Source organism: Falco cherrug, chromosome Z (assembly GCF_023634085.1).
Source record: "Falco cherrug isolate bFalChe1 chromosome Z, bFalChe1.pri, whole genome shotgun sequence".
NCBI lineage: Eukaryota > Metazoa > Chordata > Aves > Falconiformes > Falconidae > Falco > Falco cherrug.
The window spans coordinates 74,064,763-74,081,386 of NC_073720.1; the positions used below are offsets into that span (position 1 = coordinate 74,064,763).

General features: G+C 36.1%; 1 protein-coding gene across 1 annotated transcript in view; it reads right to left on the bottom strand.

Annotated features, from left to right (window-relative positions):
• Positions 1-16,624, bottom strand: part of SHOC1 (shortage in chiasmata 1) — a 57,172-nt gene that overhangs the window by 2,801 nt on the left and 37,747 nt on the right. The window contains exons 17-27 of the mRNA XM_027808491.2: positions 13,147-13,219; positions 11,632-11,701; positions 10,910-11,094; positions 10,302-10,407; positions 8,437-8,548; positions 7,357-7,475; positions 6,273-6,366; positions 5,139-5,270; positions 3,649-3,798; positions 2,442-2,589; positions 1,641-2,201 (exon numbers count right to left, since the gene is read on the bottom strand). Of these exons, the coding sequence (XP_027664292.2) occupies positions 1,641-2,201; positions 2,442-2,589; positions 3,649-3,798; positions 5,139-5,270; positions 6,273-6,366; positions 7,357-7,475; positions 8,437-8,548; positions 10,302-10,407; positions 10,910-11,094; positions 11,632-11,701; positions 13,147-13,219 (1,750 nt within the window). The remainder of the gene's footprint in view (positions 1-1,640; positions 2,202-2,441; positions 2,590-3,648; positions 3,799-5,138; positions 5,271-6,272; positions 6,367-7,356; positions 7,476-8,436; positions 8,549-10,301; positions 10,408-10,909; positions 11,095-11,631; positions 11,702-13,146; positions 13,220-16,624) is intronic.

Below are 16,624 nucleotides of genomic sequence, written 5' to 3' on the forward strand. Positions count from 1 at the left end.
TAAGGTATGTTTTTGCATTATCATGCACAACTATTTAGTATATTTATTTTTCCCCTGGCTAGTGAATAATAAAGTAAAGTAAGTCTATTCTTCCAAAATCTAAAACAAAAATCACTTTTCCTTTTTTGATTTGATTCAGATTTAAGTATACCTTTGCTCTACTGGGCAAGAATATTACAGAAAGCTTATCAGTCAGAGATTACAGTCTTTTCAGAATACTGTAGAATATGGTACTAGAAGAATCTGCCTTGATCTCTGCTGAAACTATTTTATATAGAACTTTATACAATCAGTGCCAGTTACAGGTTACTGAAATACTATTAACTACCCACCAACATTCCAGGTCTCAATTTTAATCTCAATGGAGAGGCAACAGGTCTGTTTATAGTTTTTGTATGAAGACTTTAATTTACATAGGCTGAAAAGTAAAAGCAGTTCACCATATCCAAATAATTTTTCCTCTCTTTACTTCCATAATTGTCTTAAGCAGCCCATGAAACATGATATCAATAAAGTTACTTGTGTTTTCTTGAATGAGTCTGATCTAAGTAGTGAAAGCATTTTAATGCTGCATTGACCTTGCTGTACCACCAAGAGATTTAACAGGCAGCAACAGAGAAAACATAAATTAAATCATCTGTACTAGGAATTAGGCACTTTATCTGGGAAGCTTAACCTTGGATTTTTAAAGAATGTGGTACCTTATCTATAAGGAAGCAGCAGAATTAAAAAAACACTACAATATATGATACAGCAATACTTAGTGTGACAGGGACTAGAGATACTTTCTTACTTTTAAGACTCCATGGGTACATGTTATGACTTATCAAAAAAAGGTCTCAAACTAACTGTATTTCAGAAAGAAAACCAGGGGTAAGAAAGAGAAAAAAGAAAAGCCTGAAGATTTTATATAAGGACTGGACACAGTGTCAGGGTAAACAAATTTTTGAAGTACAGACTATACCATCTGTTTGAAGAAATATGCTTTGGAATGATTTCAAGTGGAAAGTTTAGCCCTGGAGACATTAGCTAAAAAAAAAAAAAAAGTATATTCATATATTCCAAGAATAGGTTAACTGTATGAACAGTTGTCAGAGTGAAATTCTTACTCCATTAATACCAACAGCAATACAAAACTGTTAGTAGCATTTAAATTTCACTCTATGAATTTTCTAAATCTACTTTTTGTCCTTTAGAGAAAACGCTTTCTAGTCTTTTCTTCCCCCTTTTGTCCAAATCTATGTTTACAAAATAATCTTTCCCATAACTTTTAAAATAATTCTGGCATTTTTATTATGCACATTTCAGGCAGTCAAAGAGAGAAGAGGTTGATGCATACAATATTGGAGAACTACACTTTTCAATATTTTACCAAGGAAAAATAATGGCAATAACACAATTCTATTTTTAAAAATAAATATTCTTTATGTTCAAAATAGAAAATAAATGTTTAGGAAATTTTTATCACAGAAGAAATATATATGCAAGGAAGTTTTTTAGTAAAGGAAACATGCAACTATCAAGTTGGATTGGATTTAACAACTATTCGAAGAAAATATAAAATCTAGTCTTACAGATACTCCTGTTTCCAGTCAAGTTACAAATAGAATTTCAGCAAATTCTGCTTTCTTTGGACATACCTGTTCTATTTTTTTCCTTTGTCCATAAGAATGGTAGAATTTGTTTTTTCTTTCCTTTAGATTCTTTACTGATTTGATGAAAATTCAGACTTTGAAGCTCATCTAGGTCAACAAAGAAATCAGGAAGAAAACCATCAGGTGCAAATGAATCACATGGGCCTGTGGATGAAGAGTCATTCCATTGGGTCTGGTCAATCAGAATTTCTGGGCTCTTAAATGTTGTGTCTCTAAATTCTTCTAGAAAACTCATAGAGCTCTCCTGAGCTGCACAGTCACTAGATGTTGCAGAGAAATCCTCTTTTTCAAAGATTTTGGAAGAATGATCAGAGCTATAGCGTGTCCTGAAAGGCTGCCTTTGAACATGAACAGAATTCATAATGTCCAGATGAGCAAAATCTTCACAGTCCTGCGGCACAGCAAAGGAATTCTGCTTCCTCCTTGTAATTACTTCTGAAGAACATGACTTTTTTTGCATATAGCTTGGAAGATGAGAGTCAAAAAACCCCTGATGACGATTCAATGGAGGAGTTAAGGCTTCAGAACTCATATGAGATGTTCCTGATAGAGAAAAATTTGAACAATTCTGTTTGGAGAATGAAAAATTAGTTTATTTCTTTACATTTTACAGAAAAACAAGATGCCATTGAGCATTCTGATTGCAGTTGGTCTCCTCAAAATAACTGAACTTTCCATAATTAGAAGATAAAGATTCTAATACACTCAGATTTTTGCTAGCTTTCAAAGGAGACACATTTTCCTAGTAATTCAAGGTATTACCTGTGCTGTTTTGTGCCTTATCAAGCAGCAAAAGAGACTGATCATTTTGTTTATAATCCAGATAGAGTATGTTGAAGTCATTCTGGTTTTCTGGGTGTGATGCAGATTTCCCTGCTGTTTCCAGTGGAGCAGCAGCATTTAGGTTGTATGAAGACATCATCTCACTAAAATGCTGAAACAAACAAACACAAAAAGATACTTGAGAAGTGTTTATAGTACGTCTACACTGTCAAATAGGAAAAGTTAAACCAGCTGTTGGGACTCTAAGGTGTATATTTTTTTTGTTTCCTGGAAAGGAAAAAAGAAGACTTACCAGTAGAGAAAAAGAGACATGTACAGTAGTACAGTAGACAATGTGCCTGACACCTGTCCTAGATCTATAAACACAGTAATAGCCTTTCTCTTGAAACCCAGAAAAATCAATATCTTAACACTTTATTCTCTTTCATTAGTCCAGGACTGGAGGAAGTAGTGTCTGCAATGGATTGGCACATATCATACATCATAGAGGAATTAAGCCAACAAGATCTTTTTCTGTTTTTCAGTCACTAAACATGGCTTTATACACATGCAGTTATTACAGCAATATGTACAACGTGATACTCAGTGCCCAAATATGTGTTTGCTTGCTCCTTCACCTTAACTGAATGTTTCTGATGTTGAAGTTTGTCCTCCCGCTTTCTTGACTCACGAAAGCTGTGCATTTTTTATCTAATTAGCTGGCTATAATCAGTCTACAACTTTCCCAGACTTGGCCCAACTGAAACAGTAGGAGCACATAATTCTAACTGTAGGGGGGATACTTTAGCGAATGGAATTCTTCACCCTAACCTCTAGGGTTCTTCTTTATAAGTGGTGGGCTTATTACTGTGTAAGAAGGCAGCCTTCTTACTTGCTTGTATGCTGATACAATACTTGAGAGGATAAAGCTTGAAAAGGAAGCTGATCAAATGAGTATTTTTCCAGTCAAGGAAATGTTCTGATCATCTTCACATGAACATAACAGTAACTTGACAAAATCTGCTGAGAATCAGCAGGATCAACATTTTGTATATGAATTATGTGCTTTAGCATATAACTTAAATGATTACGCTTTAGCAAATAATTTTCAATGATACCAGCAAATGTGCATGTAGCATCAGATACACGCACCCCCCACCCCCCACCCCCTACCCCCCTATTACAACAGTGCAAAAAGATTGATCTAATACAGAAGTTAATTTTGGCCAACCTTTAAAGCTTTTTTTGGAACCTCTGGCAGAAATTCGTGAAGTTGATCAAAACTTGCAAGAAACAACCTGCTCAGTGAAGATCCCTTCTTTAACATTAACTGAGCAACCAGAGGGTTGATACAAGGAAAAGTAAGTAGGCGTTCTTCTGTCTGGAAATAGAAGTTATTTTGTTAGATTGATATCTGACAAACAACTTTTTCTTTTTTTCTGGTTCTACAGAATGACTCCCTATGAATAGGTCATACATTATGCCTTTCAAACAGTGCACTTATATAGGCTGAAGAAGACTTTCTGCTTTTTACTACAGATGTAATGGTGTATCATTTTTGCAAAAGAGTAAGTTCTGCATAATAGTTCGGTAACAGGGAAGCACAGTCTAAAGATGTTTCTATTCTAAAGGATGAAACCTGTGAATCATGTAACCTTGATTTGAGAACACATCACCAGATTTACAATTTACTTGCCATTTTGAAGAGAATTACCTAAGTCAAGATAAACTGACAAAGCTGGTTTTGTTTTGGAGAAGTTACATTTGTAAACAGCAATAAGACAGGTGGTAAAAGTAGGAGTTGCTAGGAGGAGGCAGAATGTCACACAGAGAGCAGCAATTTGAGAGCTGTAGCATTGTAAGAATGTCAGCTTCCAGTTCCTGACATTTATAAGGGCTGGCGCTCAACTGATGCCAGGATGTAATACCTTTGACAGAGACAAAATCAATGACTCCTCTAAGTTTTTTACCAGTATCTTTAATCTCTAAATTGGAAAAGCTACAATCCAGTATCCCACACTTGAAAGGCCATCCCAGTACGTGCTTTAAAATGCTTCTGAATTTTGCTGAAGGCAAAAAGTATCTTGGCTTTACAAGAGTTCAAAGCTTCCACATACAAGTAACAGATCTATATGTTTAATTTGAAAACCTTACTACACAAGTTAAAGAACATCATATATTTGACTGTGTGATTGATGGACCTGTTCCAGCATTTATTGTAAATATTCAGTATCAACTACCGTATGAGGGGTTAAACTACTTTCTATTATCTTGTATTAAAGCGAGTCTGTTAGCAATGCCATTTACTTCAGGAATAGATCAGCACTGATGTATTTGTCTTCCTGCCCAAGCAAGACATTGTATATTTTTATTTTACAATTTGGGTATTTTTTTTAACTTAGTGCATAGAACTGTAGAACTATACACATTGGCCAGCGGTTGTGGAGGATAAACCTCTCTATTGGTTAACTGTGAAAGCACAGATAAAGTCCAAATTGCATCTAATTGTGCTGGCAAGGATGATGGAAACATTATATATGTGTGTATATATTTTCATATGTATATATATAAATATGGATGTGTGTGTGTGTATATATGTATGTATATAAAATTAATGCTTATTTTAACAACATATTTTCAGAGAGTAACAACCCCCCTCTAGAACTTTAGGAGTCTGAGAAATTAGAGAAAAAATGTAGTTTAATGGAAAGATAAGCAAACCTCAGACGGCAAGACAGAAAGCCAGGATTTGTCCAACCACTCATGAGGACTGATATTAGATGCTATCAAAATGTTGTCAGCAATCTGACGAATTATCAGTGCTGTCTCTTTAATTCCTGGCGTAAGAACTACCTAGAAGTGAAACATAATATTTTGGTTAAAACTTATACTAAAGAATGTCTTAATTTGCTACAGAAATTAAATGAGAAAGCTTAAAGGTGACCCCAAACACAACAGCTGGTAATGTGGAGTAATTAAACCTGAACCATGATTATTATGCAGAGGAACTCCAACCTCTGACCACTAGCCTGGCCACAAATTACACTCCTTATTTATGCAAATCCTCTACAGGTGAAATGAGTTTCTCCTATAGTCTTTTATCTGTATCAAGTTTATGGGTACAATACGCGTTCATAAAAAGCCAGGTAATTCTGAGATGCCTAATGTAGTTTAAGAAGATGTGTAACACTTCGAAGGTGTGATTTCCACATGAATTACACTGCTTAGTACATGCAATGAAAAAAGTTCTGTCCTCTCTTTAACCTTCATTTAACAAGATAAATCTGAAACAAATTTTAATACACAAATAAGTAAAAAATGGCCTAAAAAGATGTCAATTCATCCAAAAGAAGTAAGTTACAGACATCAGCTTGGTAAGACAAGTGAAACTTCTGCCCAGTTTTTAATGCTGATTATTCTAGATACTGCATTTTCTGATTTATAATAAAAAAAGTTAAGGTATCTTGCCATATTAAAAAAGAAAAGCAAACTAGCTGACAGCAAACTACACTATTTTTTGTTCTACTACATTAGTAACATAATATTAATTTTAAATTTCAAATTAAGGCATAAGCAGGATTAATACACATTCTAATAATTTATAAAATTAAAGGTACAATCTCATTTCTTGACTCCTAGTCTTTCATAGAAACACTTCAGCTGCTATTCGATTCGGATTGAACTTGTGCTGGAGTCAATAGTCCTTTCACTGACCTCAGCAGCAGTGAAGTTTCCCTCTTATTTTAGTGATTTTGAGCTATTTCATTTTTTTGTTGTAGAATGCATACTTACTAAGCACTTCAGAAATAACATACAGTGAAGACTAAACCAGAAAGGTTGTTATCAAAAAATTACCTTCACTTCAAAATCTTCTGACTTTTGTGTAAGTTCAATTAGAGTGGCATAAATTAAGACAAGGTTAAGCAGAGTGTCTCCCCTGAGACTGTACCTATAAAACAGTTTCATTGGACTGTTAATATTTAATATGCATATATAATAATTCAAAAACATTTGTTCGATATGTTAATAGATGTCTGTTTCATTTCCTGGAATTCAGAATACCAGTACAGTTTCAGCATTAATATCTGTGAAGTTAGAACTAGGACACATTAAATGACTGCGTGCTGCAGGATGCACTGTGAAGAAGAAAATGCAGTCAGCCCACAGCAAAGCAAGCCTGGCCTGAAGCAAAAGGACTGGATCAGGGTCAGTCACTAGAGAAAAATCATATGGCGAGGAAAGGTGATGCATGGAAAACTTACCACTTGATCGTAGAAAAAAAATCTCACAGTAGGTAGTAAAGAAATGCTTATGAACTATATCAACAAAAGCTGTGCTTCCATAGAAAGGAGAGATGCTGATGGATTGGAAGAACACTTGAAGAATGTCTCCCTGTTGCAAATGATATACAGTGATGCTAACACAGTAGTTCATAACCATGTAGTTGTAGGGGTTAATTTACTTCAAACAGTTACAAAGAATAATTCCAGTGGCTAAATAACCTTAGTCTTGTGAAACTTCTGGACCTGCTGATTTGAAATACATCTCACATTAGTATTACCTGCCTCAAATCTTGCTATTTTATAACAACCATTTCTTTATCTCTTGTGTAAGACTAAAAAGCTCCTAAGACATAAAAAACCATCTTTTCTAACTTTTTTGGGGGTCTCCGGTGATCACTGTTACTTCTGTCATTCCATGGAGTTTTTTAGTAGGTGCATGATAATACTGTAACTAACTGAAAAGTTCAAAGTACAAGAGAAATATGAGCTTACAATATTTACATTGTTCTAAGATAAATGTGTTCCTACAGAGTAATTCTGTAAAGTAAAGTAAATAAAGTAAAAAGAACAAAGAGCATTAGCTTGTTCTAATAAGTAGCTTCCTTTAGTGATAAGTTTGTTTCAAAATACCAAGATAAAAGAATTTCATAACTTACTCTAAACTCAGTCCTCTGGAATAGAAAATGATCCAACAGCATGTATATTGAAGTGATAATGCCAGCAGCTTCAGTATCACATTGTCACAGGATTTTTCATAATTTAGGTCTTCTATACTCTACCATAAAATTAATATTAAAAGTAAAAAATAAATTAAAAAAAAAGCTCTGGTCTGTCACAAGCTTTTAATTTGCAATGCTGTATTATGTAGAAGTTAGAACAAACATAAATACAGCTAAATAATACAGGTATTAAAGACACATCTGAGAGTCAGGAAAACTAGGTGGTATTCCCAACTTTTATTTTATTTGACCTTTAAAAAGCTGATTCACAGCTTTGGGACTCTTTTCCCCTCCTGTAAAAAGGAAACACAACTACTAACTTTTTAGGATGTTCTTAAAGATTTTTGAGAATTTAATAATGGAAAATATTATTGTTAAACTCTGAAATTTTAGTTAACCTATAGAAATCATATTATACCTACAATGAATATATAAAATACATCCCTAATTGCAACAGCATTTGCAGCAACATGTAGGAACGTTTCTCGGTGTTGTGCTTGCAATATTATTTGATTAATTATCTATCTTTCAGTAGCAGTTCTACCTGTCATCTGTCTTGCTGCATACCAGAATTTGAGTATTATGGTATTGTCTAAACAATTACTTTTAATTAAAAGTAGGACAAATTATTCTCTAGACTAATTCATATAACTCTTTGAAATGGGAGCAGTTAACACGCACATGGTAAGAGAATATAGTCACAGATACATTTAATTGCTTATTATAATATTCCTTCATACAACCCTATTTTCAAGTATGCATCCTTTAACTATATTTGATACAATCCAATTACAGGTCAAATGTTACACTTCTGTGAAGAAATGTAGGTTTTAAGTCAGTCAAACTGGCACAAACAGAATTTTGGTGTTAATGAATTTGGAAATATTTTGTGATGTGAAACAATGCATGAATTAAACATGGTTATAAGGAAGAAAAGGTATGTTAGAAGGCTGTAAATATGGCCTAGAAGTGACCCAATGCATAACAGAATTTGGGTGTAGTAGTTTCATTTTGTACCTGCAAAAAGACAGCAGTACATTCATCTATTGTCAACACAACATATGGAGCTGTACTTCCAAAGAGACTTAAGGAGTAACTACTGCTTCTTTCAACAAAGGTAATGCTGTACCTGAAGAAGTCAAATCATTTTGTTAAATCTCAGTTAAGCAAAATAATATTTTCTTAAAGGAAATGAATAACACACATCTCAACACAATTTAATACACAGCCTGTTTGTATTTGTTCTTTCTCAAATTCTCAAGTTCACTTTAAGACACATTTGAAGAATGCACATCAGTGTAGCAGTGACTTAATGAAATATTAGTGGATAATTTAATTATGTTGCTAATTGCACCAAATATGACCTTGATATACAGCCTCTGAGTTCACCAAAAAAAAAAAGATGTAATACAGAAACTAAGGTAGATCAAACAACAGATACTCCTTTTGAATAATCAAATGTATACTGCATTTCTTCCTTTCATGACTGTGCAGCACAGGGAAAGAAAATGGAATGAAAACTCCCTGATGGACATTGGTATGATCCTAAATTTTTCTGAGTGGATGAGAAATGCCAACAGAACAGCCTCCTGTTAACAGCGGCGTTAGCAAAGACTCACTGAATGAACATCACATGCTTAGGGCTTTCAGGGAGTCTTGGCTGACTAAGGAGGGAAGCTGAGAAGAGACAATGATCACACTACTTGGCCTCATCCCTAGGAACACAAGAGACCTAAATCTGAATCTGTCAGCAGTAAGTCCTCTAGAAACTTGCATGGACAGGGTATTCAGACGTTAACAAAAGAGTGAACGGTAAGCTTTTCTGAAACTATATAGTGCGTTGCTCATCTATTCAATTACTTCACCAGTGCTAAAAGGAGCTAGTGAGAAAGTAGCAAAAAGCATTCTTGGCTATTTAGCTTATGGTCAGGCTCAAGAGAGAATACGGACAGGTCAGAATTTAAAAGTGCATGTCAAATAAATGTTCAAATTTTAAATGTCAAATATATATGGGGGGTTTTTTTCCATATTGAACTGTCATTAGACACAGTTCAAAATTGGCTTCAGAGCTCACTTGAGGATACAGCAAGGATCAAAACTGGCATGTCTCTTCAGCAACATGGTGAAATCAACCATCTGTGTTCTGGCACTAGGTTTAAAAGATGCTGCTGCTCTGTCCCCTATTTATATTTTTTTTCTCCCCATGATAACAGCCACTTTCATCAGGTATTTATTACAGTGAAAGCAAAATGCAAGAAAATTATGTCAAAGAAAATAATGCACATATGCAATTATTTACAAACATGAAAATTTTTGCACAAGTTAAAGAGTATTCAAATCCAGTGTATATTAGATCTGAATTTTAGAAAGAAAGTCGTTTTTGTTTTTAACTTAGCCTTTCCCAAAAGCTGTGATGCATCAGAAAATGTGTCTGTTTTATTGTTGTTTGGTTTGGGTTTTTTTGCATAGCTCCAGTAGTTAAAAACAAAAACTCCAAAAGCAATTTTTATGAAGAATTGAATACAAAGTCTTCCAAGCGCCAAGAAGCACTAAAGCAAAAAATGTTCTGGGGTAACATCACGATTTTCAGGTAAAAGTAAACAATTTAAAAAGTTGTTTTGATTAAAAGTGCCAACTCATTATTAAAATAAAGAAACTGGCCAATTCCATTCTGGTTGACAACTGTGTGAATCTATAGAATTAAGCTATCAGCTTCAGCAGAAAAATTATCTTCATGTCTCTTAAAATGCTAATAGTGTAATTGCAGTAATGTACCTTATAGTCAAGTAGATGGCTACTACATGGTATATTAGGACAAGATACATGTCCTGGAAAACTGAAAATAAATAGTCAATAAGATTAAATATATTATTTTCACTCACTTGGATTCCAAAACCTGAAGAATATCTGGCATATTAAGAAGACCTTCAGTTGTCAGAAATACGTATGGAATCTGTACTTCCAGAAGAAAGGAACCACAGTGATGCCCTGAAACATTTTGTGTATGTAAGATAATAGTTTCATAAGCAAAAATCTAAACATTTAAGTATTTAGCTAGATGTGTTTTAAAAATGCAGCTTTTATTAATCCCTAAATGTTTCCATTCCATGCCTTCCTGCTCCCCCCACCCCAAACTCTTCTGTATCTCTTTGAAATTAAGCTTTAATTTATATTCCTTTAGATCTACAGCAACATACACTTAGGATGGCGAAGGGTGGATACGGCTCGTAGTAACTGTAAACAACCTGTGATCTTGGCACAAGTCTTCTATCAACCAACATTTAGTACTACATCCTGGCCAAAACTAACCTCACACCCTAAGAAAAACGCCTTCCTGTCTTTCTGTATAGATAAACCAGCTCTGTTTGCTTAGCTTTAGCCTTCATAATTTGTTACTCATTCTCTTCCACAGACACATGAACGTAGCATTTTAGGAACCACAGAATGCTTTCCTTTCATATTGTTTGTTACAGTTCTGGAGGGCACTTACCCATTTGTATTGTTTCAGGGAGGGTGGTTTTAAAAGTCATGTAAGTAACATTGAGATTTTTGCACAGATCCTTCCAGCAAGAGTTTTCAGAATAATCATATTCCATTACTAATGAGAAGTGTGTCCAAGGGAAGTCAGCTCCAATTTGCTGATTATGTACAACCACACAGGAATATCTACTAAGGCTTAAAAAAACAACAAAGTATTAATAAAATTAAGTTCAGGTAGAACTACTCTGAGAAGAAAATAAACACGTTTTCACTCTGAAGAATTATCACTGTTTAAAGTCTGTTTATAGAAAAGTATTTACCCTTCCCAAATTTAAAACTATAATATCTCTAAAAATTAGTTTTTAAATTAAAAGCTGTACTTCCCCTCCTCCAGTTATCTACTTGAAGTATTCGTGTTTTCCTGCAATGTCATAATTTGCCATTATCTCTTTTATGCTCTTTCCTCCCCACCTTTTCCTAAAACATGCAAAACAAAACAAAAAGTTAAAAACATGCAATTGCATGTTTTCTAAAAGTTCCTCTGAGCTTCACAACTAAGCATTTTAGCGGAGTGTGAACAAAATTCTCCCCTCCCAGAGTGAAGATGTACAGCCATACTCTCAAATTTTTCCACCAGACTAAAATCCCATGGAAATGAACAAAAGTAATGAAAATTTCCTGTGTTAGTCCTGAGTAAAGACTTTGTTCTCAAAAATCAACAATTTAACTTACTTGCTTATGATATCTTTGCAACTTAAAACAGTTCTTTTTTTCTCAGAATTCAAATCCCTAGCTTTTAAACCTGCATAAAAAGAGTTGAAATATTAATCAAACAAATGAGTCTCTGCAGGTATGAATCTACGCACAGCAGTAAACAGCAAATGTGGAATAACACAGAATATTAAAATTTCATGTATTTTGTTGTCTGTCTTGATGAAATTCTACATAATTTCAGTTTGTATTGCACTGGTGGGTATACTGATTTAGAAACTTCTGTTTTGAACCCAAGGAAGAAGTGAACAAGTTTCATGTCTTACAAACTCACAACCTGATTACCTTAACATGAAAATTAAAAGGCTAGTGCAAGAGGAAGCATCTTTTCCCCTTTACAATTTAAATTCCTTTACACTTTCTGTACAGCTCAAGTTTCACAAGTATGAATGGAAGATATGGTTAAAAAGCGATATTTGCGTAACACAAATGACTCTTTTCAAAAGTTTAGTTAGTTGGATTGACCTGTGTTTACAACCAAGTCTTAAGATCTTAAAACAAATAAAATACTTTTCATTAAATATTATTGTTATTAAAAGCATTGTGAACATGCCTCTTCCCTTTCAAAACATTCTAAAAGACAGGCTTTCTTCTTTTAAGAGCACAGGAAATTTAACTTTACTTCTAAAGGCAAAAGAACGATACAGTACATGACACTGTTGATAAGGTTCAAGCAAGAAGGAGTTACAAAAATGGGTTTTAAAAAGCACTATGAAAGGAATCTGTGTCTTCCTCTAAACATAAGTACAGGCTCAAATAACAGTCTTCCTGAAACATGTTTGTTTTACAGCTGAATCTGTAATGTTGACCAAGCTTTTGTACAAAAAGTACAATTTTTTGTACTACAAAAATTACTCACAGGTAAAATCATGAACTGATGAAAGTGTTGCTTATATAAGTGGGGGCTGCGATACTGGAAACTTTTTTTTTTTCCTTGAGTTTAATAGATTGCTACAGCTTATGCTTACATATTTAGTAAATTAGCAAACAAAGTCATCAACAGATAGCTAAGGGAAATCATGATCTGTACCAAACTACTCATTTAAGGTCTTATGCCAGGGAACTTAGTTAAGACTTCTAAATGCTAACTGTTCTTAGTAAGTTTTCAAGGAAGAAAACTTTCGACCACCCATCAGCTAAAAACAATGAGACAGTCTGACCAAGACAATAGGCAATGGGCTACCCACATCTCCTTTGTGCTCTGTTAAATAAATCTTTCACCTGACAGATGAACTATCATTCTCTTGCAACAGACACCACACCAGAAATCTTAATCAGAGGAAAATAAAATTACAAGAAAGAAAGAAGGCTGATGGAAGATCTAGGAAACAAATCAGTGAGAAAAGTATGTAGAAAGGTTCCTGATGAGGAGAAAAGGGAGAAAAACCTGCAGAAAGCATACAACAGCAATGCAACAAAGCACAGAATAACAGCCACTTTTTCTTTCGAAGATGCACATAAAAATTATTTATTTACCTTCTACTCTAAATAAAGTCTGAATGAGAGCAGCTTTTTCCATCTCAGAGTCCATCCTTGTTATGATTAGTATCTGGAAGAAGGCAAGTAAAAGAAACTCTAGTATTGTAAAGAATTTGTTCTTTCAACCTGCATACATCTTTCTTTCTCCTTTGGCACAGAAAGCACAAGATTGACTAAGCAGGTGGCAAGAATGGAAACCTTGGGGTCTTCCAGAAGAGCAATCATAGAATCACGGAATCATAGAATATCTCAGGTTGGAAGGGACCTGTAAGGATCATTGAGTTCAACTCCCTGCTCTTCACAGGACTACCTAAAACCAAACCATCCAAAAGCATCATCCAGATGCTCTGCGAACTCTGACAGGCTTGGTGCCATGACCATTTCCCTGGGGACCCTGTTCCAGTGACCAGCCACCACCTCAGTGGAGAACCTTTTCCTGATGTCCAATCTGAACTTCCTCTGGTGCAGCTTCATCTCCTTTCCTCGTGTCCTATCACTGGTCACCAGAGGGAGATCAGCACCTCCCCTCTGCTGCTACCCTTGCAGAACCTGTAGGCTGGAATGAGGTCACCTGTCAGCCTTCTCTTTTCCAAGCTGAACAGATCAAGTGAGCTCAGTTGCTCCTCCTAAGTCTTGGCCTCGAGGCCTTTCACCACCTTGGCCATCTTCCTCTGCACACACTCTAATAGTCTGATGGCCTTCTTATATTGGGTGCCCAGAACTGCAGACACTGCTTGAAGTGAGGCTGCACCCGTGCACTGTAGGGTGGGACAATCACCTCCCTCGGCGAGCTAGCTGTGCTGTGCTTGACACATCCCAGGACATGGTTGGCCCTTTTGGCTGCCAAGGCACACTGTTGACTCATATTCAACTTGCCATCAACCCAGATCCCCAGATATCTTTCCGCCAGGCTCTTCTCCATCCTCTCCTCCCCACATTGGTATGTATAACCATGATTACCTGGTCCTAGGTGGAAAATCTGGCACTTGGTCTTGTTAACTTTCATATGGTTGGTGACTGCCCAGCTCTCTACCTTATCCACACCTCTCTGTGAGGCCTCTCTACCCTCAAGGGAGTCCACAGCTCCTTGCAGTTTAGTATTGTTGGCAAACACAATGTACACTTAATTCCTGTGTTCCAATCATTTATAAAAACATTAAAGAGCACTGGCCCTATAACTGAGTCCTGGGCAACCCCACTGGTGATTGGCTGCCAGCCTGATGTAACCACATTTACTATAAACCTTTGAGCTGACCCATGAGCCAGTTGCTTACCCAGCATATGATGAACTTGCCTGTGTGCTGGCTGTTTTACCCAGAAGGATACTGTGAGAGACAGTATCAAAAGCTTTATTAAAATTCAAAACCACTACATCTACTGGCTTCCCTTGGTCAACTAGATGGGTGACCTTGTCATAAAAGGAGAGTAAGTTGGTTAAGCAGGATGTTCCTCTTGTGAACCCATGCTGACTATTACCAATGACTGTGTTGTGTCTCAAGTGTTTTTCAATAACTCCCAAAATAACCTTCTCCATAATTTTATCATGCACTGAAGTGAGACTGACAGGCCTGCAATTGCCAGGGTCTTCCTTCTAGCCCTTCTTGAAAAATGGGACAACATTCGCCAGCTTCCAGTTCACTGGGATGTCTCCAGACTCCCAAGGTTGTCAAAAAATCATGAAGAAAGGTCCCGTGATGATATTGACTAGCTCTTTCACTACCCTGGGATGAATCCCATGGGGCTCCATAGATTTATGCCCATCCAGCTGGAGCAGCAAGTCTTGAACAAGTTCAGGGCTGGCTGAGAGTTTATCATTGCTCCAGTCACAGCCTTCCAGGCCAGGGCTCTGGGGGTCCCAGGGCCCATCATCGGTGTGAAAGATAGAGGTAAAAGACAACATTAAAAGTCTCTGCTTTGTCTACATCCCTGTTTGTGAGGGATTGGTCTGTGCAACAGACCAATGTTATCTCTGATTCTCCTTCTGCTGTTAGCATATTTAAAAAAGCCCCTTTTGTTGTCCTTCACAGTGCTGGCCAGCTTGAGCTCTAATTGAGCTTCGGCCATATGAATTGTCTCCCTACAGTGGCAGTGTCTCTGTAGTCCTCCCATCACCTGTCCTTGTTTCCAATGTCCATACACTTTCCTTTTCCACCTAACTCTTAGAACAAGATCCCTACTCAGCCAAGCCAGCCTTGTGCTCCAGTTGTTTCACTTCTGACACTTTGGAATTGCCTGCTGCAGCGCTTGTAAAATATGGCCCTTAAAAAACAACCAGTGTTCCTGCACCCCAATACTTTCAAAAGCAGATTCCCAAGGGATCTGCCTAACTAGCTCCTTCAGCAGCCCCAGGTCTGCTCTCCCCACATCCAGGGTAGAAGTTTTGCTCTGGTTTTTCTCCTACCAGCAATGATTAAACTCAGGTGTATGTGTGCATTATTGCATGAGTTGAAGAAACAATATTATAGGAAACATCAGTATTGGAATTCAGTTTTAGGAACAAAGCTGTTCTAGAAGAAATCTTAAACTGGAATATTTGAGTCAAAGTAAAAACGCTAATTAGAGATATTATCTAAAGACATTATACCACATTATTACTGTTGCACTAGACAGATTATTATGGTCACATTAGAGGCATTATCCCTATGGAGGCAAAACTTAAACTGAAGATATCTAAATTCCGCCTGCAAGATGGTGATGTACTGGAGGGAGGTCCAAGATGTACTGCTGAACTCATTAGAAAGATTTTCCAGACCATAGATGGAGTACACTGAAGTGTTCCTGCCAGAGATCGCTTATCTATGAGACTCATTAAATACTGCTTAAGATGAAAACATTGAGAAGGATTAGAATCTACCAAATTGACACAGTTTAAAAAAAACCACACTATCAGAGAAGGTGTTTACCTTGTCCAACATTTCAAGACTGAACTTGTGCTACATAATCAAAGTATGTAAAGAAGAATAGGCACACACATAGAGGATTTACACCATACTTTCAGACAGGATGATCTCTGAACCTTTATGTATAGACACTTTACATGGTGCACACAAGATAAGATTTTAAGGAAGCACATGGCACTGTCTAACTCTTAAATCTTACAGATGCAAGATAATTGTATAAGTAAAAATGAATAGTGTGTTAAAGCTTGTCAGAAAAGAACTTCTGGATATCAGTCAGCCTGACCAGCTCAAGACAAATTTCTGTTTCCATATGTTGGTGCACAGAACAACCATCTGAAAACCCACTGGCTCCTTTCAAAGCAGTTTTGGACAACTGCATTTTAAAATGCAGAACTGCTTTTTCACACATAATACAACAGTGTATTTATTACATGTTGTTGTGAGCTAGGTGACATTTTCTGTCTAATCATGAGTACAAAAGATAATGAAACAATGAGTAAAGTTCAGGTTATTCTATTCTGTTAGCAACTTCTTGCTTACAAAGAAAACATCAGATTATAATCCTGCATCAATAA